At 41.9% G+C, this 26,793-nt stretch overlaps 1 protein-coding gene and 1 non-coding gene across 5 annotated transcripts in view; one reads left to right on the forward strand and one right to left on the reverse strand.

Moving 5' to 3' along the window:
• Positions 1-11,398: 11,398 nt before the first annotated feature.
• trnal-uag (transfer RNA leucine (anticodon UAG)) lies at positions 11,399-11,480 on the reverse strand. The gene has a single exon. It is a non-coding gene; the product is annotated as a tRNA-Leu (tRNA).
• Positions 11,481-11,563: 83 nt separating this feature from the next.
• eef2k (eukaryotic elongation factor 2 kinase) overlaps positions 11,564-26,793 on the forward strand; it is a 64,408-nt gene continuing 49,178 nt past the window's right edge. Inside the window, exons 1-4 of one of the 4 annotated variants that reach the window (XM_043711408.2) lie at positions 11,564-11,731; positions 15,356-15,503; positions 19,970-20,240; positions 22,125-22,172. In XM_043711408.2, the coding sequence (XP_043567343.1) occupies positions 20,025-20,240; positions 22,125-22,172 (264 nt within the window). In that variant the 5' untranslated portion in view covers positions 11,564-11,731; positions 15,356-15,503; positions 19,970-20,024. Of the gene's footprint in view, positions 11,732-15,355; positions 15,504-17,696; positions 17,885-19,969; positions 20,241-22,124; positions 22,173-26,793 lie in introns of those variants that run through there. The other 3 variants (XM_043711411.2, XM_043711410.2, XM_043711409.2) reach the window with 3 other exon arrangements.

Here is a 26,793-nt window from a genome sequence, read left to right on the forward strand (position 1 = left end):
GGGAGGTTAGGAACATGGCATCAATCTCAAAGGAGGGTGCCTGTAATCAGGAAAGTGGCTTGAAGTGTGTATACTTCAATGCAAGAAGTATACGAAATAAGGTAGGTGAACTTGCAGCGTGGGTTGGTACCTGGGACTTCGATGTTATGGCTATTACGGAGACATGGGTAGAACAGGGACAGGATTGGCTGTTGCAGGTTCCAGGGTTTAAATGTTTTAGTAGGGTCAGAGGTGGGGGTAAAAGAGGGGGAGGTGTGGCATTGCTTGTCAAAGATCGTATTACAGCTGTGGAATGGACGATGGATGAAGACTCGCCATCTGAGGTAGTTTGGGCTGAGGTTAGGAATAGGAAAGGTGAGGTCACCCTGTTAGGAGTTTTTTACAGGCCTCCTAATAGTCCTAGAAACGTAGAAGAAAGGATTGCGAGGATGATTCAGGAGAAGAGTGAAAGTAATAGGGTGGTTGTTATGGGGGACTTTAACTTTCCTGATATTGATTGGGAAAGCTATAGCTCTAGTTCGTTAGATGGGTCGGTGTTTGTCCAATGTGTGCAGGAGGGTTTCCTGACACAATATGTAGATAGGCCAACAAGAGGTGAGGCCATACTGGATTTGGTTCTGGGTAACGAACCAGGCCAGGTGTTAGAATTAGAGGTAGGTGAGACTTTGGGGACAGTGACCACAATTCGGTGACTTTTACTCTAGTGATGGAGAGGGATAAGTGTGCACTGCAGGGCAAGAGTTATAGCTGGGGGCAGGGAAATTATGATGCAGTGAGGCATGACTTAGGATGCGTGGCTTGGAAAAGTAGGCTTCAAGGCAAGGGCGTAATTGATATGTGGAGCTTGTTCAAGGAGCAACTATTGAGTGTCCTTGATAAGTATGTACCTGTCAGGCAGGGAGGAAAGGGTCGTGTGAGGGAGCCGTGGTTTAATAAGGAATTGGAATCCCTTGTTAAATGGAAGTGGGCGGCCTATGTAAAGATGAGGCGTGAAGGTTCAATTGGGGCGATTGAGAGTTATAAGGTAGCCAGGAAGGACCTGAAGAGAGAGCTAAGAGCAGCAAGGAGGGGACATGAAAGGTCCTTAGTTGGTAGGATTAGGGAAAACCCTAAGGCTTTCTATAGGTATGTCAGGAATAAAAGAATGACTAGGGTAGGAATAGGTCCAGTCAAGGATAGTAGTGGGAAGTTGCATGTGGAGGCTGAAGAGATTGGGGAGACACTGAATGAATACTTTTCGTCAGTATTCACTCAGGAACAGGACATTGTTGCCAATGTGAACACTGAGTCACAATTAAGTAGAATGAATGGCTTTGAGGTATGTAGGGAAGAGGTGTTGGAAATTCTGGAAAGGGTGAAAATAGATAAGTCCCCTGGGCCTGATGGCATTTATCCTAGGATTCTCTGGGAAGCAAGGGAGGAGATTGCAGAGCCATTGGCCTTGATTTTTATGTCCTCGTTGTCTACAGGAGTAGTGCCAGAAGACTGGAGGTTAGCAAATGTGGTTCCCTTGTTCAAGAAGGGGAGTAGGGATAACCCTAGTAACTATAGGCCGGTGAGTCTCACTTCTGTTGTGGGCAAAGTCTTAGAGAGAATTGTAAGGGATAGGATTTATGAACATCTGGATAGGAATAATGTGATTAAGGATAGTCAGCATGGTTTTGTGAAGGGCAGGTCGTGCCTCACAAACCTTATTGAATTCTTTGAGAAGGTGACTAAGGAGGTGGACGAGGGGAAAGCGGTAGATGTGGTGTATATGGATTTTAGTAAGGCGTTTGATAAGGTTCCCCATGGTAGGGTACTTCAAAAAATACGGAGGTATGGCATTGAGGGTGAGTTGGAGGTTTGGATTAGGAATTGGCTGGCTGGAAGAAGACAGAGGGTAGTAGTTGATGGTAAAGGTTCATCTTGGAGTGCCGTTACTAGCGGTGTTCCGCAAGGATCTGTTTTGGGACCATTGCTGTTCGTCATTTTTATAAATGACCTGGAAGAGGGGCTAGAAGGTTGGGTGAGCAAGTTTGTGGATGATACGAAAGTCGGAGGAGTTGTTGACAGTGTGGAAGGATGTGGCAGGTTACAGCGGGATATAGATAAGCTGCAGAACTGGGCAGAAAGGTGGCAAATGGAGTTCAATGTAGCTAAGTGTGAGGTGATTCACTTTGGTAAGAGTAACAAAAAGATGGGGTACTGGGCTAATGGTCGGATACTTGGTAGTGTGGATGAGCAGAGGGATCTTGGTGTCCATGTACACAGATCTTTGAAAGTTGCCACCCAGGTAAATAGTGCGGTAAAGAAGGCATATGGCGTACTGGCTTTTATTGGTAGAGGAATTGAGTTCCGGAGTCCTGAGATCATGTTGCAGTTGTATAAGACTCTGGTGCGGCCGCATCTGGAGTATTGTGTGCAGTTTTGGTCGCCATACTATAGGAAGGATGTGGAGTCACTGGAACGGGTGCAGAGGAGGTTTACCAGGATGTTGCCTGGTATGGTAGGAAGATCGTATGAGGAAAGGCTGAGGCACTTGGGGTTGTTTTCATTGGAGAAAAGAAGGTTTAGGGGTGACTTGATAGAGGTGTACAAGATGATTAGGGGTTTAGATAGGGTTGACCGTGAGAACCTTTTTCCACGTATGGAGTCAGCTATTACGAGGGGGCATAGCTTTAAATTAAGGGGTGGTAGGTATAGGACAGATGTTAGGGGTTTACTCAGCGAGTCGTGAGTTCATGGAATGCCCTGCCAGTAGCAGTGGTGGACTCTCCCTCTTTATGGGCATTTAAGCGGGCATTGGATAGGCATATGGAGGATAGTGGGCTAGTGTAGGTTAGGTGGGCTTGGATCGGCGCAACATCGAGGGCCAAAGGGCCTGTACTGCATTGTATTCTTCTATGTTCTATGTTCTATAGAGTGGGGAGTAAACAAGGAGGCAAGTTGTAATATTAATCAAGAAGTAATTACAGCAATGAGGAGGCCATACCAGTAGAAATAGAACCACAAAACAGGAAAAATTGGATCTGTACTGCAGACCTCTCAATAGTTAGGGAGAGATAGAAGATCAAACAATTTCAGAGAAGTATAAGAATAATAAGGCAGTAATAGTCAGGGATTTTAACTACCCATATATTAACTGGGACAGTTCTAGTATGCAAGTTAAAGAAGGAACAAAATTCTTAAGTTACATCCAAGAAGATTTTTTTTAGCCTGGAAACAAAACAAGGCGGGGGCAGTTCAGGACCTAATGTTCGGAAATGACCCTGGGCAGGTTAAAGGTCAATTAGGGAGTTTTGGAAATAGTGACCATAACTCAGTTGGATTCAAGATAGATATGGAAAAGGATAATGATGGGTCAGAGGATAGGCGAAGATATAATTTGACTCAAATGGATTGAGAGCAGTTACGTACAGATAAGACCATGTTACAACAATGCAAAGCATTCCAGCAGAAAATTGGAAATGTATGGGACAAATTCCTGAAAGACAAAGGGTAGGACCAGGACTGAAAGTCCTTGGATGTTAAGGGACATAAAGGCAAAGGATTAGAAGAATCCTATGACAGATATTGAAGTCTTAGTACTAGTTCTTATGTCCTAGATGTGCAGAGGGTACATAAAATTGAAATTAGAAAGACATACAGCATGCATAAGAAAGCATTGGTGGGTAGAATACATGAAATTCCAAAGGGATTTTTTAAAGAGCAAGAGAATAATTAGGAAGACATTAGGTCCTATTAGGGAACATAGAATTAATCAGCATGTGGTCTCAGAAGACATGGGCACAGTCCTCAGTGGTCTTCACTTGGAAAAGGACAATCTCAGTATTGATACCACGATGGAAGACTGAAATATTAGTAGAATGAACGCAGACAGCAAGAGGAGATACTAACGGATTCAGCAGCTCAAAAGTAGATTACTGTAGGCCCAGATGACCGTTGTGGAAGGTGAGGGAGAAGCTATCAGGGACTGTGGCAATATATTTCTAAAGCTTTCTGGCCACAGGTGAGGTGCCAAAGGACTGAAGATCTGCTAGCGTTGTCCTGTTGTGAAAAAGAGAGGAAGGGTTAGACTAGGAAATTACAGGCTAATCAGTCTAACCTCAGTGGTGGAGAGGTTATTAGAACAAATTCTGAAGGACAGTATATATCTGCACTTTGAGGGACATCATCAATTCGAGAGAGTGTGGATTTGTTAAGGGAAGAACATGTTTGACAGATTTGATTGAATATTTTAAGGAGGTAACTAGGAGTCTTAATGTAATCTACATGGATTTTAGCAAAGTTTTTAATAAGGTTCCTTATAGCAGACTGGTGAGGAAAATAAAAATCCATGGGATCCATGGCATAGTAGCATGTTGGATCCAAAACTGGCTGAGACGCAGGAAGCAGAGGGTGAGATACAGAGATACTTCTGTGACTGGAAGTTTAGTTCGAGTGGGGTTCCTCAGGCTCAGAGCTGAGACCTTATTGTTTGTGGTGTACATTAATGATTTTATATAGGATCAACAGATCCCTGAAGGGGGCCGGACAGTTCAATAGGGGAAAGTGAGGACTGCAGATGCTGGAGATCAGAGTCAAGAGTGTGGTGCTGGAAAGGCACAGGTCAGGCAGCATCTGTGAAGCAAGAGAATCAAAGTTTTGGGCATAAGCCCTTCATCAGGAATGAGGCTCGTGGTCTGGGGGGGCTGAGAGATAAATGGGAGAGGGGTGGGGCTGGGGGAAGGTAACTGAGAATGTGATAGGTAGATGAAGGTGGGGGCGGAATGGTAACAGGTCGGAGAGGAGGGTGGAGCGGATAGGTTGGAAGGAAGATGGACAGGACAGGAGGGCGGTGCTGAGTTGGAGGATTGGGACTGGGATAAGGTGAGGGGAGGGGAAAGGAGGAAACTGGTGAAATCCACATTGATCCCATGTGGTTGCAAGGTCCCAAGGCAGAAGATGAGGCGTTCTTCCTCCAGGCGTCGGGTGGTTAGGGTTTGGCAATGGAGGAGGCCAAGGACCAGCATGTCATTGGTGGAGTGGGAGGAGGAGTTAAAGTGCTCGGCCACAGGCCGGTGGGGTTGGTTGGTGCAGGTGTCCCGGAGATGTTGTCTGAAATGATCCACAACTTAGCAACCTGTCTCCCTATAAAGGAGACCACACCGGGTGCAAAAGATTAAGTAGATGGCGTGTGTGGAAGTACAGGTAAATTTTTGTCAGATGTAGAAGGATCCTTTGGGGCCTTGGACAGATGTGAGACGGGAGATGTTGGCGCAGGTTTTGCACTTCTTGCGTTAACAGGGGAAGGTGCCGGGAGTGGGGTGTGGGCTGGTGAGGGGGAGCGTGATCTGACAAGGAAGTCGCAGCAGGAGTGATGTCTCTGAAACGCAGATAAGGTGGGGAGGGAAATATATTTCTGGTGGTGGGGTCTGTTTGTAGGTGGTGTAAGTGGAGGAGGATGATGCATTGTGGGGTGGAGGTTGATGGGGTGGAAGATGAGGACTTGGGGGGTGGAGTACTGTCCTTGTTGCAATTGGAGGGGTGGGGTTCAAGGGCAGAGGTGTGGGGAGTGGAGGAAATACGCTGGAGGGCATCGTTGATTATGTGAGAGGGGAAATTACGGTTTTTGAAGAAGGAGGCCATCTGGGATGTTCTGTGGTGGAATTGGTCCTCATGGGAGCAGATGTGGCAGAGGCAGAGGAATTTGGAATAAGGGATGCTGGGTGAGAGAAGGTGTAGACCAGGTAGCTGTGGGAGTTGGTGGGTTTGTAGTAAATGTCCATGGTTAGTCCGTTGCTGGAGTGCAGCATAGGCAGAGGAATTGGGAATAAGGGATGGCATTTTTGCAGTGGAGGCGGAGGAACTGTGAATAGGTGCCGCAGAGGTGGAGACACATCTGATGAGGTAGTCGCAGAGGGAACAGTCTTTACGGAAAGCGGATGAGTTGGGGAGGGAAATATATCTCTGGTGGCAGGTTCCGTTTGTAGGTGGTAGAAATGGTGGAGGATGATGCGATGTAAACGGAGGTTGGTGGGATGGAAGGTGAGGACCAGGGGGGTTCTGTTCTTGTTGCAGTTGGAGGGGTGGAGTTCAAGGGCGGAGGTGAGGGATGTGAATGAGATGTGCTGGAGGGCATCATCAACCACGTGGGAGGGAAATTGCGGTCCTTAAAGAAGGAGGCCATCTGGTGTGTTCTGTGATGGAACTGGTCCTCCTGGGAGCAGATGCGGTAGAGACGGAGGAATTGGGAATACCGGACAGCATTTTTGCAGGAGGCAGGGTGGGAGAAGGTGTAATCCAGGTTGCTGTGGGAGTCAGTGGGTTTGTAGAAAATGTCAGTGTTGAATTTGTCACCGTTGTTGGAGATGGAGAGGTCCAGGAAGGGGAGAGAGGTGTCAAGATGGTCCATGTGAATTTAAGGTCAGGGTGGAATGTGTTGGTGAAGTTGATGAATTATTCAACCTCCTCCTGGGAGTGCAAGGTGGTGCCGATGCAGTCATCAATGTAGCGGAGGAAAAGGTGGGGAGTGGTGCCGGTGTGACTGCAGAAGATGGACTGTTCCATGTAACTGACAAAGACACAGGCACAGCTGGGACCCATGTGGGTGCCCATGGCTACCCCTTTCATCTGGAGGGAGGGGATTGAAGGAGAAATTGTTGAAGGTGAGGACCAGTTTTGCCAAACAAATGAGAATGTCAGTGGAAGCGTACTGGTGGGGATGTCCGGAGAGAAAGAAACAGGGGGCAAGGAGGCCCTGGTCATGGTGGATTGAGGTGTAGAGGGACTGGATGTCCATGGTGAATATGAGATGTTGGGGGCCGGGGAAATGGTAGTCTTGAAGGAGGTGGAGGGCATGGGTGGTGTCCCGAATGTTTATGGGGAGTTCCTGGACCGGGGGGATAGGACAGTATCGAGGTAGGTGGAGATGAATTTGCTGGGGCAGGAGCAGGCTGAGATGATAGGTCAGCTGGGGCAGTCAGGCTTGTAGATCTTGGGTAGGAGGTAGAATCGGTCAGTGCGGGGTTCACAAACTATGAGATTGGAAGCTGTGAGTGGGAGATCCCCTGAGGTGATGAGGTCGTGTACGGTCTGGGAGATGATGGTTTGTGATAGGAGGTGAGGTCGTGGTCGAGGGGGCAGTAAGTGGAGGTGTCTTCACGTTGGCGCTTGGCTTCAGCAGTGTTGAGGTCAGTGTGCCAAACTACCACTGCACCCCCCTTGTCTGCTGGTTTGATGGTGAGGTTGAGGTTGGAGCAGAGGGAGTGGAGAGCTGCGTGTTGTGAGGGTGAGAGGTCGGAGTGGGGGAGGTGGGTGGACAGATTGAGGTGGTCAATATCTCAGCGGCAGTTGGAAATAAAGAGGTCGAGAGCGGGTAACAGACCGGCACGGGGTGTCCAGGTGGATGGGGTGTGTTGGAAGCAAGCGAAGGAGTCCTCGAAGGTGGGCAGGATTCAACCTTACCCCAGTAAAACCCACTTTCTAAATAAATAAATTTTATATTATGCATATTTTCTTTGCAAAAGTCCAGTTTGGATCTGTTGTTACTGATTACCACTCACCAAGTGAGAAGCATTGCATTGGGAAGTGTTATCACAACTTCAGCTTCACACACTTTGTACAGAGAACTGAATCATGGGAAATATTGAAGCTATGAAATAATAAGCGTTTTGGCCAAAATACTGATTTCACACAGCAATCAATTGAAGCTTACAACTGGCAAGAGCAATGAGGTTAAATGGTAGAAATCAGGGCAAGTTGTAGCTTGAGGGCTGTTTGTTTTCAATAGAAAATCAACAAGGTTTGACCAGGATTATATTTAACACTCACTAGACGGGGAAGTGTACAATTGGCCAAATTCTGATAAAATATATGCAATAATCTCTTTGTGGTGGTGATTCTGAGTATACACAATGTCACATTTAACATACTTAAAGCTTGTTTTGTCTTGATCCATTTCATAGCAATGATTTAGTCTCTGTAAACTTGCTGTAATTCATATCTGCTTGGCAAGGGGGAATGGAAATGAGAATTGAGCAGTTTCTATAGTGGGAAACTGATCGTTAATAGGTAGGTAGTATTATTAATTGATTTATGGGATGTGGGTGTTGCTGGCACCATTTATTACCCATCCCAATTTCCCTCAAAATTTCTGAATACAAGAAAATGACTTGCTAGGTTATTTTAAATTCACATATAAGGCTGAAAGAACTGTGGATGCTGTAAATCAGAAACAAAAGCAGAAGTTGCTGGAAAAACTCAGTAGGTCAGGCAGCATCTGTGGACAGAAATCAGAGTTAATGATTCGGGTCCAGTGACCCTTCCTCAGAACTAATTCGAAACGTTATCTCTGATTTCTCTTCACATGTAAGACCAAACCGTAACCACCTGATGTCTGGAGGAAGAACGCCTCATCTTCTGCCTTGGGACCCTGCAACCACACAGGATCAATGTGGATTTCACCAATTTCCTCATTTCCCCTTCCCCCACCTTATTCCAGTCCCAAACCTCCAACTCGGCACTGCCCTCCTGACCTGTCCATCTTCCTTCCCACCCCTCTGCTCCACCCTCCTCTCCGACATGTCACCATTCCCCCCCACCTTCATCTACCTACCACATTCTCAATTACCTTCTCCACAGCCCCAACCCCCTCCCATTTATCTCTCAGCATCCCCGGCCCACAAGCTTCATTCCTGCTGAAGGGCTTATACCTGAAATGTCGATTCTCTTGCTCCTTGGATACTGCCTGACCTGCTGTGCATTTCCAACACCACACTCAGGACAGGTTAATAGAGTGGTTAAGAAGGCATAATGATATAATTGCCTTTTTCATCCGTGGCATAAATGATAAGAACATGAAGGATATACTGGAGCTGTACACAACTTTGGTTAGGCCTCAGTTGGAGTACTTTGTGCAATTATAGTCACCACTCTATAGGAAGGATGTAATTGGACTGGAGGGGGTGTAGAGGAGATTTAGGATGTTGCCTGGGTTGAAGTGTTTTAGCTATGAATAGAGACTGGATAGGCTCACGTTTTTTTAAATAGAATTCATAGAATCCTCACAGTGTGGAAATAAGCCCTTCAGCCCAACAAGCCCACACTGCCCCTCTGAAGACTAACCCACCCAGACCCATTCCCCTATATTTACCCCTGCCTAATGCTCCTAACCTACATAATCCCTAAACACTTGGGGCAATTTAGCATGGCCAATTCACGTAACCTGCACATCTTTGTGTTGTGAGAGAAAACCAGAGCAAATTCACACAGACAGGGAGAATATGCAAACTCCACACAGTCACCCAAGACAAGAATTGAACCTAGGTCCCTGGAACTGTGAGGTAGTAGTGCTAACCTCTGAGCTACCAGGTTTTCTTTAGAGCAGAGAAGGCTCAGGGATCCTGATTGAAGTTAAAAAGATTATATGGGGCATGGGCAGAGTGATTAAGAAGCTGCTTCCTTGAAGGGTCAATGGTGAGGGGAGCATAAGATTAAGGTGAAGGGAAGGAGGTTTAGTTGGATTTAGGAAAAATAGAGGTGATGAGAATTTGGAATGTACTGCCTAGAAGGGCATTAGAGGCAGGTAACCTCATAACTCTTAAGAAGCATGTGGATGAACACTTGAAATACCACAACATTCAAGGTTATGAGCCAAGTGCTGGAAAGTATAGTTAGTGTAGATAGGTCAGTCCAAACTCAATAGGCTGAAAGACATCTTCTGTGCTGTATGACTCTATTTGAACTTAAACATAGGGGGTAAAATCAAAATGTTTGCGGATGACATGAAAATTGTTCATGTTGTAAATTGTTAGGAGGATAGTCATACACTACAGGAAAATATCAACAGATGGATTAGGTAGGTAGAGCAGTGGCAAATGGAATTAAAAGCAGCAAAGTGTGAGACTTGTTGAGGGCTAACAAGGAAAGAGACTACAATATAAATGTTAAAACCCTGGAAAGTACTGAAATTCAGATCTTGATGTGTCTCTCCATAAGATCCCTAAAGGAAGGTAGTTAAATTTGTTAAGAAAGCATGTGGGATTCTTGCCTCTATTATTGAAAACATGGAATACAAGAACAAAGAAGCTGTGTTGGAATGGTATAAAATGCTGGTTAGGCCATAACTGGAGTACAGTGTGCAGCTCTGGTTGCCACATTATAGGATAGAGGTGATTGCACGAGAGAGGGTGCAGAGGAGATTTACCAGGATGCTGCCTGGGATGGAGGGTCTAAGCTGTCCATATGGGTTATTTTTCTTGGATCAATGAAAATTGAGAGGGGACCTGTTAGAGGTGTATAAGATTATGAAGGGCATAGAAAGGGTGGCTAGGAAACCACTTTTTCTATTAGTAGAGCAGTCAATAACGATGGATGTACAGATTTAAAACGTAACAGGCTAAGAGGAGAGGCAAGGATTTTTTGTTCACTCAGAGGGTGGATGGAAGTCTGGAAATCATTACAGCACTTCAGAGAGTGGTTGAGTCAGAAACTCTCAAAAGATTTAAGCAGTATTTAGATATTTACTTGCCTTGTCGTACCTTCCAGCACTCCCTGCCTGGAGTTCGTATTCTTGCATTAAAAGTTACTGGTATCCATCCAGACTAGAATGAAATTTCTTCTGAACTTTTGTGCTCCCTGATTTCTGTTGCAGCACCATTGACAGCCTACGACATTCTCTGCCCTAAACCGCTGCAACTCTTGACTGTCCTTGAAGATGCTCCTTGAAACTTATCCCTCGCCTGTCTTAACATCTCCTTCCATGGTTTGGTATCACTTTTTTTTGTTTCATTATTACTCCTTTGAAGCATCTGAGAGCAGGTCACTATATAAATTTAAGTTGTTTATAGAATGACTATATCACAGAAGGAGGTCATTTGGCCCAGTGAGACATTACCGAAAACTCTACAGTCAAAGTTAACCCGAGGAAAACGCAGATGATAGTGGGAGTCTGGGACGCACCATCCCACACGGGGTATTGAGTCTGAAACTCCTATCACATTTAAGCAGTATTTCACTTGTGTTCCCATTGCCTCCAGGGTTAAACGCCAAGAGTTGGAAAATTAGATTAGCGTAGTCAGACTTTTATTGGACAACGTGGACAGAGGGCCAACTGGATCTTTCTGTGCTGTAAATGTCTGAATCTAAAATGCTCTGGCTGAAAAGGTGGTGGAGACAGGTTCAATCCTGGCTTTTTAAGGCACATGAATAAGAATCGAAGGGAAATAAATTGCTGGTCTGTAGGGGAGGTGGGGAATTGGGACAACTGATTGCTCTAGCAGAGAGCTGACGCGGGCTTGATGGGTTATGTGTTACTGCAATAAAGTATGATAATTTCCGTCAAATTGCCTTTGGGTATGATCTAAGTAACTATGCAATCTTCAAGCTGTATTACTAAACAAAATAATTTATTTGATTTTTTAAAAAAAAACACTACTGGCAGCGGTGGGATTCGAACCCACGCCATCGAAATGACTGGAGCCTAAATCCAGCGCCTTAGACCACTCGGCCACGCTACCGCGGTGTAATAGGCGCTTCCCAGCCGGTATTTCCCAGTGTCTGCGCAGCCGCATTGTCTCGCGTGTGTGTTGTTTGGCTCCGGTTTCGACAGGCGGGAGGAGCGGCACTCGCCTGCGGCCCAAGCTCGGGAGCAGGACCTCACCGCCTCATCTCCCTCCCCCGACTGCCGGTTGGTTTGGGCTGCTGCCTCACTGTCGGGGTGTTTTCGGTCCCGGAAGCGGTTCCAGAACATTCCACCGGCGGTCCCCAGGTGAGAGGCTTGGGCCCCAAACTATGATTTGGGCGTTTACCCTGCTACAGGAGGAGAAGGGAGAGGGATAGGTAAAGGGACAACAGGCACTGGAGGAGTAAGAGCATATGGTGGAGGGGTAGGAGTAGTGGGGGTAGACAGGTGGGACATAGACAGAGTTAGCAGTAGGGGCATGCTTGGGGAGGTGAGGAATGGTCTCAGGCCAATATTTTATCTGAATGAGGGTACCTGTATTCCATAAATAATGCTTTGGGGTGTCAACTTGGATTTTTTTTTGGTCTTAAGGCCTGAAGGGTTCTTGAATCCATAATTTTGTGTCTTGCAGGTAGGGGTGCCATCATGGACTAAAATGCCCTTCCTTATCCAGGATTATTGTCATCATAACCTAGAACTGAGAACTAGGCATGCAAAGAAAAGTACAATATGCCGGAAGGAAGGGTCAATACCCGAACACACTATGAAAGGAAAGTTCAAGGCAAATGTCAGGGAAAACTCAAAGGTGTGGAGGTGTCAGTGTTGGACTGGGGTGTCCAAGATCAGAAGGCACACAATGCAAGGTTATAGTCCAACAGGTTTATTCGAAATCGCAAGCTTTTGGAGTGCTGCACCTTCGTCACTCAAAGGTTGACAGCCTAAACTTTCATATAGTTTAGTAAAGATATAAACCTTAAGCTCATTCAAGCGTAATATAAGAGATAAAAATAAGAAATGAAACACTGAGAATTAAAGGAAAATTATTTTCTTTTCAAATTAGGCTTCCACATTGTATCAGTCAAAGATGATCCTTGGAATAATCATAGAATTACAAAATGGCGATGCACAGAAGCAGTCAATTTGGCCTAATGTGTCTGTATCACCTTTTAGAAAGAGCTGTATAAGTAATTGCACTCCCCTCTATTTTCCCATAGCTCAGCAAAGTCTTTTCCTTTAAGTATATTTGCAATTACCTTTTGAAAATTATTATTGTACTTATTTCTTCCAAACACCCTTTCAGGTGGCTTATTCTACATAACTCGCTGTGTAAAAAAGTAGTTTCTCATGGTGAATCTGATTCATTTAAGGAAGCCATGATGTGGAGGTGCCAGTGTTGGACTGGGTGGAAAAAGTTAAAAATCATACCAGTTCATAGTCCAATAGGTTTATTTGGAAATACAAGCTTTCGGAGTGCTGCTCCTTTGTCTGGTCCTTGATTTTCAAGTGGAGTAGGATCAGAGGACACAATTTATAGCAAAAGATGATAGTGTCATTTAAGGAGGACTTTGCATGGTTGGATTCACCATTGTTGCTGGCATTGAGTTCAATGCTGGGTAGTCTGCCAGTTTCGTTCCTTTGTTTGGAACAACTGAATGGCTTGTGAGGCAATCAGAGAGCATTTAAGAATCAATCACATTGTTGTCAGTCATGTAGGCCAGATAAGGCTGGCAGATTTTCTTTTCTAAAAGAAGGACATTCAAACCAGATGTTTTTTACAATTGACAATGTTTAATAGTTGTCATTAGGATAGCTTTTCATTCCAGATTTATTAATCAAATTAAAATTTCACCATGGTTGGGTTCAAACTTGTGTCCCGAGGGCATTAGTCTGGATTTCTGCATAGTCACATTACCACTAGGCCACTGACTTCCTTTAAGGAACATTTTTAAGTAGGGAATTCTAGAACTTAAGCTGAGGCAGATGAAGGCACAACCATTAATGGAGTGATGAAAACCAAGGACATGTTAGGCCAGAACTGGAGGTGAACAAAGATCTTGAAAGTTGTCAGACTATAGGACAGTATGAAGATAGGAACCATCTCAGCAACCATTATGCGAACCGGATGATGCTTATAGATCGTTAATTTGTGAAGGTGGTGGATCCAGAAGTACCTTGTAGCTCTTCACAATAGGAGATTGGTCCTTTAGCTGGATTAATTCTTGGAATCAAAAGGACTAAATATGACTTTAGAATACAGTAAGGAATAAAACTGTAAGGTGTAGCAGCAGAAGTAGGGCATTTGGCCTATCAAATCCAGTTCATCATTAATGAAATCATGGCTGAACTAGTAATTCTCAACTTCACTTGCCTGCCTTTTACTATAATACTAGATTCCCTGACTGATTAAGAATGAGACCATCGCAGCCTTGAATATACTTAATGACCCAGCTTCTACAGCTATTTGTGGTAAAGAATTCCACATTTTCATTACTCTTTGAGGGGAGAAATGCCTTCTCATCTTCTGTCCGATCTGGGCGACCCCTTATTCTGAGATTGTGTGTCTGGTTCTAGGTTATCCCACAAAGGTAAACAACTTCTGAGTCTGGGTCATCAAGACTTATGTTCTCTTTAAACTGCCTGGCAACTCTGATCCAATTCCAGAAGTTTCTGCCACACACACACACACTTCGGTAGCTCAGGCAGCTGTTAAAAAAAATTAGAGGGAACACTGATCGGGACCTCTATACCAATCTTAAATGAAATCAAAGTGCTGGAGAAATTCAGCAGGTCAGGCAGCATCTATAGCGAGAAAAACAGAGTTAATGTTTTGAGCCCAGTGACATTTTGTCAAAACTGGAAGGGTCACTGTGATTTAAATGTCAACTCTGTTATTCTCTCTACAGATGCTACCAGACCTGCAGAGTTTTTCCAACACTTCTGTTTTTGTTTCAGGTTTCCAGCATCTGCAGTTCTTTGTTTTATTTTACCTTATGAATCTTAAAAAAAAATAAAGAACAGTATAGGATAGAAACAGACCCACCAAGTCTGCCCCGACACATGATGCCTTTCTAAACTGAAACATTTTGTCTCTGTGTGGTCTGTATTCCTTTACTCCCTAACTATTCATGTATTTGTCAAGATGCCTCTTAGAAGTTGCTATTGTAACTGCTTCTGCCACCTCCTCTGGCAGCACATTCAAGGCACTTACCACCTTATGTGTAAAACATCCGCCTCTCTCATCTCCTTTAAACTTGCCCCCTTTTACTTTAAACCTATGTCTCTTAGTAATTGACATTTCTACCCAGGAGAAAAGGAATTTGACTATTCATTCTATCCATGCCTGTCATAATTTTGTAAACTTCCATCAGATTATCCCTCAGCCTCTGACGTTCAAGTGAAAACAAACTGAGTTTGTCAGATCTCTCCTCATAGCTGATGCCCTCCAAACCAGACAATATGGTAGTGTCTGGTAGTGTCTTGAACAGAACTATGCTCTGAACAATGAAGGCAAGCATGCTATGTGCCTTCTTGACTACCTTATCCACTTGTGTTGCCACTATCAGAGAATTATGGACCTGTATTCCTTATGAGAAACATCCTTCATATCCAGGATCAACCTAGTGTACCTTTTCTGAACAGCCTCTAACTCCAATATAATTTCCTTTAGTTAAGGGGACCAGAACTGTTCTCAGTCTTCTGGGTGTGGTGTTCACATTTTGAGTATTGAAGGTGTTTTCCAATCTGAGTTACTGACAACCAGGATAATTGAAGCAAACCTCCATGTAGAGAAATAAAAAAAAGCTGGAAATACCCATGATATCAGGCAGCATCTGTGGAGAGAAACAGAGATGATATTTAAAGTAGGTGACATTTTAATTAGTGAATATTAGCTATAGCACATAACTGGGTTATTGTACTTTTATCCTTCAGGAGCCTATTTGCGCAGATGGAACACAGAATGTGGATTTCTGGTTATGTTCTCAGAGTTGCTTCATCTTCCCAATTTCCTCATGTTAACTTCTGATCATTGTGAACTGCTTGTTGAAGACTTCCTGAGATCTGTGCAGCCACGGCACTTGTAAGTTGTACTACACTTCAGTTTGAGTAATTATGGAACTGACTTGTGTGGATAATAAAATGGGATAGACAAGTTTGACAAAATAGTCTGTTTCTGTGATGTAATTATGTGCATAATTTTGTTGACAAAAGTAAATTACTGCAGATGTTGGGAATCTGAAATAAAAACTGAAAATGCTGGACTTACTCAGCAGGGGAGGCAGCATCTCTGGAGGGAAAAAAAGGAATTAATGTTTCAAGTCTGATGAATGTACTGAACTGAAACATTAACTCTGTTTCTCCCTTACCACAGAATCACAGAATTCAGTTAGTATAGTATTGTGTTTGGTAAGTATTTCATATTTTCTGTTTTTAAATCAGTTTGTTGAATTTGGCTGTGGACACAGAACTGGCACAATAGAAACAGGAAATCCTGCATATCAGTGTTACATATGCTGTTGCTCTTTTTATTGATATTTCTAATTTAGTTCACAAAATAAGTTAAACTTAAAGCCTCTTTTTGTTTTTTGGAGTGGTAGTTTACAACAATTATTGCAGTTTTAAAAACATTAATGTTTAATCTATACACTTCAAAAAGGCCCAGGTTCTGGCTTGTGTATTATTTGAGCATTATGTGCAGCTGTGACATTTGAACTGCTTGTCTCATCCTGTGGTTTTCTCCCTTATGCCTAGATCATTAAGAACAGTAAATGCAGCTAAATAAATAGACATTTCCAAACTTCAAATTTATTACTTGGATGAAGAGTTAAGTTATAGAAGTTGTCTAAAGCAGGGATGTTTGGCTTTGAATGTAGAGTGATTTATTCTCACAAAGATTTTTCCCTATGTATAACTGATTTTTCTTAAGGGAAATGGTGATACTCACAAGTAACAACAATTTGCATTTATATAGTACCTTCCCTGTGGTTAAACATCCCACTGTACTTCATAGTTCTATATCAAATTTTAACAGCAAGCCACATGAACAGACATTAAGACAGATTTGTCAGAGATAGGCTTTCATGAGAGTGGCAAAGGTGGACAGATGTGGAGATGTTTAAGGAGAGAATGATTTAAGGAGGATAGGGTGCGCATCTGCCAATGGCAGGGCAATTGAGACAGTACAATTGCAACAATGCAGAGATTGCAAAGGTTGATGGAGCCAATGGAGCAAAGGAGGGATGCGACTGTGGAAGGTTTTGAGAAAGGGGATGGATAGATAAAGGCACATTCAACAGTAATAGTGGATTCCATTGAAAAAGGAGTCAGTTTTTTTTGAGACATAAGATTCAGAAATGTGGTTCTTCATAAAAGCCACGCTGCTTGTGTAGTATAATATCACAATCCTGTATGGGAAATTGGAGTGCACTGACAAGTAACAGTAAAGAAATACTTATATTTATACAGTGGTTTTCAGCACCTCTGAATTCATCAGAGCACTTTACAGCTAATTAAGCATTTTTGAATTGTAGTCACTGTATAGGAAAACGGCAAGATCCCCAAAAGGCTATATTTATTCAAATATTATCCGTTTCAGCGAAACTGAATGATTGATTGGGCAGGAATTTAAAGAGCGTTCCCAGCACTGGGATGCAATGGGACGGATTTGTGACGGATACCTGAGAGGGCAGTCAGGATCGGAGTTAATTATTTTTTAAGATACTGAGTTTAAACGTTTGTATTTCTTAAAAATAAAGCAAGTGCGTTAATTCACTTAAAATCGCAATTTGATGTGGGAAAGACTTGGTTTCATGGAAATGTTCAGGCCAGGTTTTTGTTGGGTTTCGTTTTAACTTTTGATGATTTGCAATCCTAGTGCATATAGAATTGTGTGAAAATGCGGAAAAGTGTGCGAAGTTTAAGATAAATTTTAATTCTGGCAAGTTGCATTAATCTATTGCTACTTGAAAGCGTTTGTGTCTTGGAGTAGTAAGCGTTCAGGACCTTCTCGTACAGGCTGTTGATTTAAAAGCAGATCAACAACACTGCTGTTTTCGCTCGGTTCTGTCTGTCCCCGTCAGGCACAAACTGGCTGTGGGAACGGTTTGTGCTATACTGAGCTGTGTGTACGTGCAGTAAAGCGAGCGCGCTGTGGAGCGCACATGTAAATAGCAAACACTGATACTGGGCGGGTCAGTAACCGACTGAGAGGGGAGGTGATATATAGAGACGTCTCTTCCACGCCTTTACCCTTCTTCGAGTCAGCCTGCATGTAGCCCCTCCTTAACTGTAGAGAGAAAAAAGCCCGGAGATGCTGGAATCCAAAGACAGGCAGGAGGCTGGAACACAGCAAGCGTTGCCTGGCCTCATTAGCTATAAGCATCCAGCTGCGTGGGATCTATGAAACTGCTCAACCTCTTATTTTTGCTACCATATGTTGGGTCTCAGACTCTAAGTCGTACAGTAAGTGGCTGTCACTGTTCAGCCTCTTGCCACGTTGTCGGTTGCTTTTGTATTAATTTGTAGCTTGCAAATGTTGCTCAATTGCCTTTGGGAGCTGCTTAGAGTATAACGCGTGAACAACTTCGGGTGTCATTTGTGTGCTATGCAGAAAAGGAATGGGACGTGGAAATAAAATGACCATAGCTGTTTATTTGCGGAGGACAATCGTATCATCGTAGCAAGGGACATTTAATGTAAAAATCGGAAGCAGTGAAATATTTGGCTTGGCGTTGAAGATTGCACTAGTGCGACTGCTTTAAAATCAAGAATAGCATTGCCACTTGTATTTTTAAGTTTAATCATTTGATACTTCTGCATTTTATGCTGAAGTTACTTTTCATTAGTACTTATGCAGAAGTATATTTTGTGGAGAAAAGACGTTGGCAGGAGACCCAAATTTATCAGGAGGGGTGGGGATTGGAGTTGATATAAACAGGTTATCTCATCGCTAGCATAAAACGAGAAGGTGTAAATATAAAACTGGCAAGCCTGGATGTGGGCGGCAACGAGATCTTGCACTAATCCACGGAAAAAGTCACGTGTCATGCACACCCATGAGAACAGTGTGATTACTGGTTAATTTCACTGAGAAGGGTGTTGCTGAATATCTGGCTGAGAAACTTCCGAATGTATGAGAAGATTAAGTGGGGTGCTTGAATTTTAATAGTACAGTCGAAGTACAGGTTAACAGTATTGTATCGGCAGTTCTAAATGATTCATGAAGGTGTTTCACTTTTCTTAGGTGCTACCTGAATTAGTTTATATAGTTTTGATTACTTGTTACTTTGGTTAAACACTCGTCATATGACTCATACCTATCATGTTATTTCAGCCATTTGGTTGTTATTTAACTTTTTGTAGTTTTCTCTCTGCCTCATTTGAATGGATTAAGCTCATCCCCTTCAGCTGTTGACTCTTTACTCACACCATTTGGCACTTTTGATCACCTGCAGAGACTTATAGAGTCATAGAGATGTACAGCATTCGACACTCCACTCACCATTTGTACGATCTCTCTGCACTTCACCTGATGAAAGGGCAGCATTTTGAAAGCTTGTGATTTCAAATAAACCTGTTAGATTGTAATCTGTAATCTGTTGTTGTGTGACTTCTGACCTGCTTATTATTGAGTCTGTCCCAGTTGGTGAGTGATAGAGACAATGAATGAAGTTATGTTTCAATGTGAAGATTTGAACATACTTCTGATAATAAGTGTCTTTTGCATAAATCTTGATTGTTCTGAAAATTAGATTATACAGCAACAAATGCATTAATTACCATGCTATAGGAATATTGCAGAAAAATCTTGAATATTGCTTAGTTTGCAGTATTTGTGGGCAGCTGCCTTAAAGATAAGCATATTTATATGTGTACCCAGTCTCTCATACACTGCTTGTTGGTGCTTAATTTAGTCTTAAGTGTGCTTGATAATGTTACTGTCTGATCATTCCCAGCCCTAGTAGAAACATTTCAGTATTGAGGAGGTGGCTTCAAGTAACATCTTTAGTTGGCCTTATAGCAGCTGAGTGCTATAATCTGTAATGAGAAGCTTCAGAAATTGCTGTATATTTAGGACACTTCATGTTTCAAGTTCTCAATGTACTTTATCGATTTTTAGTTCTACGTCTTTATGTTCTTGGTCACGTATTTGTTGCTTGTGTCAGCTGTCGCCTGACATCACTGGTTTCAGTCGACAATTTTCCCCTCTGTTTAACAATTGAATTGCCCAGCCCTGCTGTCAGGAACTTGGGATATAGAACCACATGAAAGGGGAAGTAAAATAATGGAATAAACAGAAGAGGGATTTGTTATATCAACAGATAGATCTGATATGAATTTAATACGCTTGTGTAGTTGGTAAAAGAGCAACTGTCAATATTTTGTGACTTCCTACAACAGAGCCAGAATTGAAAATTAACATTAACTGTCGGTAATGCAAACTAAAATATAATATTGCTGTTGTTTTTTTTTAATGAAAGCACAGGAATTCTGCAAAACTAGTTCCAATGCAAACAGATGTGGAGACGATCTGTTTACTGTTTACAGGTGAATCCGCTTTGTAAAATAAAACTCTGAAGGTGGAGACATCAACATTTCAAGCATGGCTGAGGATTTGATTTTTGCCATAGAAGGAGTTGGCAATGGAAATAGAGATTCAAGAGAGGATAGTGATGACGATGATGAGCAGTACCTTATTTGCTCCATTACGGATTATGATGACCTTAATAAATCGAGTAAGATCTACAATCATAATTTCATGAAGAATAAATTTTGTGAAACCTCCAGCTCCCCTGGAAAATCTACTTTCAATGTTAAGGTATGAGCTACTGATTCCTCACTTTTACCTTTTTCCTTTTGTCCTTGACGAGTTCATGATATGCATGGTTATAACAAACATGTTTATGATATTAAACCACATTTCTGCAATCATGAGAGTTTTGAATTAACATTTACAAATGCTTTTATATTAAAACAGTTGCTACAATAAGTGCAAGTATAGCTATTTATAAACATGGATTTTATTCTGTCTATCACATAAGATGGTCACTGTTGTTTCTTGAAATTGCAAAGGTCAGAGAATATTTATTTTAATGTACCTGATGCCCAGTGGTTTGGATAGGAGAAAGTGAGGATTGCAGATGCTGGAGAGTCAGTGTTGAAAAGTGTGGCACTGGAAAAGCACAGTAGGTCGAGCAGCACCTGAGGAGCAGGAGAGTTGACGTTTTGGGCATAAGCCCTTCATCAGGAATGTCATTCCTGAAGGACTTATGCCTGATATTTACAGGTTAGCCTGGTAGTAATGATTTTCTGTTCAAAGGATGGCATTCTTCTTAGAGTTTAAGTCATACATTACCCTCAGCAAGAAATTGCATGGAGGATATTAAGAATGGATCTTGATACATTTAAGGTGAATGAGTACCTTTTTTGTTACTAGCAAAGGAATTTCATAAGCATGCTTTTGTTGCCTCTGTCAGAGTGGACTTTTAATCCATGTGTCTGCATCAATCTGTTAATGATTTAAGAATTTTGGGATGTTAAGGGCAAATGAATATGGGTTGTCTGTAAACAAATGATAAGTTTGCTGAAAGTTTACTTTTTTGCTTCAAGAAGCACAATATTGGAAAAAACCTACTGCTGCTATAAAAAGAAAAAATTGGTTTTGGATTGTTTTTCTCAAATTGCAAGCAAAATGAATAATCCGTGTTGTCATATAGTTCTTGATCTCATTTTTCAGACTGAAATAAGTTATTTGTAAGGAGCAATTGCTTATTTGTTTTTCCTTCAAAACATTGTTTTATTATGACTGATTATTCTCATACACCTAAACTAATGCTGTCCTCTTGAAATAATCCTGTTCATTGGGCAGTCAATGCTATTTTGCTGTCTGCCATTACTGTGTGCTGTAGATTCGCAGCAAGAGGGCCAGGATTTGCATGTCCCTGGGGAAATGTGAAGGGGCTTTGAAGTGGTTGGCCACATGGCGGTGGGATTGTTTGGTGCGTGCAGACCAGAGGTGTTTCCTGAACTGCTCTGCGAGTTGGCGCTCGGTCTCCCTGATGTAGACGAGACCACAGTTCAGTCTCTGCAGCATAGGCTTCTGTTATACGTTCTGTATGTTACTGTGTTAAGGAAGTTGTATTGATACACACACATCTGTTGTGTTTATGTCAATTTATTGTTCTCTGGGGGATTATGTAAGACTTGTAGTTATCTGGTCTAGTGAAAGACTGAGGTGTGTAAACATTCAAAGATGAGAACCAGCACAGAAGCCAACCAACTTAACGACAAACAGTTTTTATGGTTTTGTATCTTAAAAGGGAGATATAAAAGTTTCCCATCTTAATCCTAAATTATAATAATGTTTAAAAATTACTAAACCTTCATCAGTTGTTTTTGCATTTGTGTTTGATTGCTTTTTTTCACTTCTGATCAATGTGAGCTCAGAAAGAATAACTCGTCCAAATCAATTAACTTTTGTGGTCCAGCTTCATTTGTAAACAAAAATGACATTTTAAGAGTATTAACTGGCTAAACAAAAAAGAAATATATATCATAATCCAAATTAATATGAGAAATTGTAACTAAGCCAAATATTGCATTGACTAGCAGAGCTTTTGTTTCAAATAAGAATTGCCTGTAATTGTAATTTTTAAAAAGTTAAATTTTTACATTTCTAAATAATCTTTCATATATTCTTCAGAAACACCAGACCCCTCCTAAGTTTGGCTCATTAACTGACCGAGGTCGGGTAGGTCCAATATCTGCAATAATTTCACTGCATATTCTGCAGTTACGCTGTCCTGCCCCAAATCTATTTATGTTGTGCTGAATGTTTTCACGCATGCCTTCATAAAATTTTTGTTTTCAAAGACTCATTTTATTTTTCTCTTTATTCTTGCTGATATTGATCCAAGACTCATGCTTTTCCTGAAAATCTACACTGTAGAACTTTTTTATCCCTTTCAAGTCTTTCCTCCCTTCGATAGACTTAAAAATTCATTATTTATCTCTCTTTTTTTCTCAAGGTTGTCTTTTAAAGTCTTCCTGTCTGATTTAAGGTTTTGTTATCCCTTCTAACACCTTATGTTGCTTGGTGTAAGTTTTTTATTTAATGCTCTTTCAGAAGGTTTTACTGTCTTAAATGTTGCTGTATAAATAAAAGTTGTCGTCTTCAGGATTCAAAGTCCAATCTTGGATCACCTGTTAATGGTTTCTGATTTCATGTAGTTAGTCAATTAAGTAATTTTCTTTTAGTTGTAACAACTGTTTGCAACAGTTAAATACTATCTGAAGTTACCACTTACTGTATGCATTCTGGGTGTGCTGGCAAACAGAAGCTTCAGTGGATTTGTGATTTCACTCACACAGTAAGATACGATCAAAAGTCATAGGAATGGGATTTTACAGTGAAGTAAATGATATGTTGGTGTGAAGGACAAGTTGTACTGCTTTATTTGAACTGATGTCAACTATGCCAGAATGTGGTAGAAACCTGCTGTGTCTTTAATTTTAATCTGCTCTTTAAAAACAAACTAACTTGCCATACTACTGCTGGGAGTAGTATGTTATTAGCTGTCCTCAAATTGAAATTAGTATTTAAAGAGCACTGCCCAGTCTTTAAATTGTGTTCTTATCCTTGATCGTCATTCAATGATTCCATTCCTCTCCGGCTGGCTGTCCAGAAATAAATGGGCACCAAGTAAAGCACAGAATCAAGACTCAAAAATAGTCTTGCCTTTGGCTGTTACGTGCTGTATACTGAAGCCCAGGGATTTTACTGTAGTGAGAGTTAGGAAATGTTGGCACCAGACTAGGTAAAGTCTTCAGTGAGCCTCCAAATGAAGCACTGGTGGTGTAGCCTGCTTTGTATTTATAAGTTTGAGTTTCCAGGGTTGGTGATGTCATCTCCTGTGGTGGCATCATTTCCTATGGTGATGTCATCTCCTGTTCTTTTTCTCAGGGGGTGGTAAAATGGGATCCAAGTCAATGTCTTTGTTGATAGAGTTCCAGTTGGAATGCCATGCTTCTAGGAATTCTCTATTTGGCATGTCCAAAGATGGATGTGTTTCCCAGTTGAAGTGGTGTCCTTCCTCATCTGTATGTAAAGATACTAGTGAGAGTGGGTCATGTATTTTTGTGGCTAGTTGATGTTCATGTATCCTGGTGGCTAGTTTTCTGCCTGTTTGTCCAATGTAGTGTTTGTCACAGTTCTTGCACAGTATTTTGTAGGTGGCATTAGTTTTGCTTGTTGTCTGTATAAGGTCTTTCAAGTTCATGAGCTGCTGTTTTAGTGTGTTGGTGGGTTTATGGGCTACCATTATGCCAAGGGGTCTGAGTAATCTGGCAGTCATTTCCGAGATGCCTTTGATGTAGGGGAGAGTGGCTAGGGTTTCTGGACGTGTTTTGTCTGCTTGTTTGGGTTTGTTGCTCAGAAGTTGGCGGGCTGTGTTCATTGGGGACCCATTCTGTTTGAATATACTGTATAGGTGATTTTCCTCTCCTCCTGCGTAGTTCCTCTGTGCTGCAGTGTGTGGTGGCTCATTGAAATAACGTTCTGATGCAGCTTTGTTTGTGGGTGTTGGGATGATTGCTCAGTAGTTAAATATTTGGTCTGTATGTGTTGTTTTTCTGTAGACACTGGTTTGAAATTTCCCATTGGCTGTTAGTTCTACTGCGACATCTAGGAATGGCAGTTTGGTATTGTTTTCCTCCTCTTTTTAGTGAATTTTATGCCAGTAAGGATATTATTGATAGTCTTGAAGGTTTCCTGTAATTTTGTTTCGTTTAGTGATGACAAAGGTGTCATCCACATAGCGGACCCAAAGTTGGGTTGGATGATTGACAGAGCAGCTGAAAATGTGTTGCTGGTAAAGCACAGCAGGTCAGACAGCATCCAAGGAACAGGAGAATCGACGTTTCGGGCATAAGCTCTTCATCAGGATTGGCAGAGCAATTTGTTAGTCTCTGCATTACTGCCTCTACTGATATCGGAGAACCCATGTGTGTTCCGTTGGTTTGTCTATAGGTTTTATTGTTGAAGGTGATGTGAGTGGTAAGGCATAGGTCCACTAGCTTGCCGATACTGTCCTTGCTGATGAAGTTGGTGGTGTATGGTGTATGTGTCTTTGGTTCTTCTAATAATGTAGTCAGTGTTTCCTTGGCTAGGTGATGTTGATGGATGTGAACAGGGCTGTTACGTCAAAGGAGACCATTATTTCATTCACTTCTATCTGTGTGTCTTTGGTTTTCAGGAATTCTTAGGTGGAGTGGATGAAGTAGTGTGAGTCTTTGACTAAGAGTTTTACTCTTTGATGTAGCTCCTTGGCCAGTCTGTAAGTTGGTGTTCCAGGCAGTGAGACTATGGTCTGAGCGAGGCTTCTGGTTTGTGAATTTTGGGTAATCCATAGAAGCGAGGTGTGTTGGATCTGTCTGGTTTCATTTTTTGGAAGTCGGTCTTATTTATTTCTCAAGATTTCTGAAGTTTTTTGAGTAGGGCTGTGATTCGGTTCCTCAACCATTCGGTTGGATTTCACCACAGGAAATGACATCACCAACCCAAGGAAACTCAAACATATAAATAGAAAACAGGCTACACCGCCAGTGCTTCATTTGGAGGCTCACTGAAGATGTTACCTAGTACGTGACAAAACATCTGAAAGCAAACCTTCCAGCTCAGCGAGCAAACCTGCATCCAGAACCTCAACCTGAGCTACAAATCTTCTCAAAACTCGTGAAATGTAGGGGGTGTGGGGGGAGGTGGGGAGGGGAGAAGGGGAGCAAATAGAAATCTGCTATTTCTGAATTGGTGTGCACAACAAAAACAGAATTGGTAGCACAAAATTGTTTTAAGTCATCTTTTATAAAACTCTGAAATAGCAGTAAAGGTGCTAATGTACGGTTAATGTACTTTTCTGGTTGTTGAATCTAGTCCAATGGGTGTATGTCAGTTCTATTTAATTTTTGTAGTAATGTTGGAATGTTTTAGAGTGAATCAAAGGAGTTTATATGAAGTTCAGCTGTACCGTTTCATTTCATAGCTAGCAATTGGAGGATCCAATTTATATTTATAAGTAACAGTGTTACTTATGTTATTATCAAGTTCCTATGGTGCCACATTCATTCTGTGTATATTGTAAAGTTCATCCTGTAAAATCTGGACAACAGTGCATGCAGCAAAATCACATTTGTGACTTTAACATGTTAGATGCTGAGGTACTCTATTGTAACAGTTAGGCCCGTAGAGATCAAATGTCTCGGCAGCATGTTGCTGAGCCATATGGGTGAGTGAATAACTTGGCCTTAACCTCTAGGTGCTCTATCAATTTACACTTATGAACCTTTCAGACCAATTCAGTCAGTTGAAGTTAAAACTCTTATATAATCACAGCAGAGATATATCCCTGTACCCCACACTTCAGTTTATTTTGCTATCGCTTGTCATGGCACTCCTCTTCCTAATAGGCCAGCAGTGCTTTGAATTATAGGACAAAAGCTTTAGCATCATCTTCCAAACCTTTGAACTCTACTACTTGGAGAATGACACAGGCATATTGAAGCATAACCTACCTCCAAGTTCCTCTCCAAGAGTCATAGAATCCTAGCTCAGAACTATATTGCCATTTCTCTATCATCACTGGATCAAAATCCTGGAATTTCCTTCTAACAGCAATGTGGAAATGCCTACATCAGAGGGAATACATGAGTTCAAGGAGGTAGTTTCCCACCACACAATCCAAATAGTTGGGGATGAGTAATAAATGCAGACATTTGAAGTGATGCCAACATTCCACGAATGAGTTATTTAAAAATGCTCGGGAGTTGATGTGGATTTGGTTTAATGTGTCGATTTGCTGATGTCAACGTGATACAAGCTTGGAAGTGACCAAAAACACATGCAAATTTAGAAGCTAAGAACATAAGTGAAAGCACAGTGTTAGTTTTCACATGTGCTCATACAACAACCAGCTACACAGCACCAGCAGTTTGCTTGATTCTTCCATTGTTGCTAAAGTATCAGATTTCTTATTTGACATCCATTTGTACAAGAGCAGAAAGGCTCTCTGTTTAAACATTGGGAAAACTGAAGCCATTATTTTCATTCCTTGCTCCATTCTCTAACTATCACTCCATTTGTAAGTTTTTAATGTATTTAAAAGTTGAATTTTGAGAGTTTACACTCAAATATTATTCTTCTTTCTTTTGGTGCTTTAACCAATATGGTGCCTTAATTTGGAGAAACATTTTATAAAATAACAAAACATTTATAAAGTTTGGCAGCTTTATTAGATCACTGTAGTTCTTGTATCCCAATTCAACTTTGGATGCAGTTGACTTGTGGGTTTGCACCTCTGTCTTTGTTCTTCTGTTCT

Source organism: Chiloscyllium plagiosum, unplaced genomic scaffold (assembly GCF_037043375.1).
Source record: "Chiloscyllium plagiosum isolate Xiang-an unplaced genomic scaffold, Cpla_swu_hap1 HiC_scaffold_20, whole genome shotgun sequence".
NCBI classification, from domain to species: Eukaryota; Metazoa; Chordata; class Chondrichthyes; order Orectolobiformes; family Hemiscylliidae; genus Chiloscyllium; species Chiloscyllium plagiosum.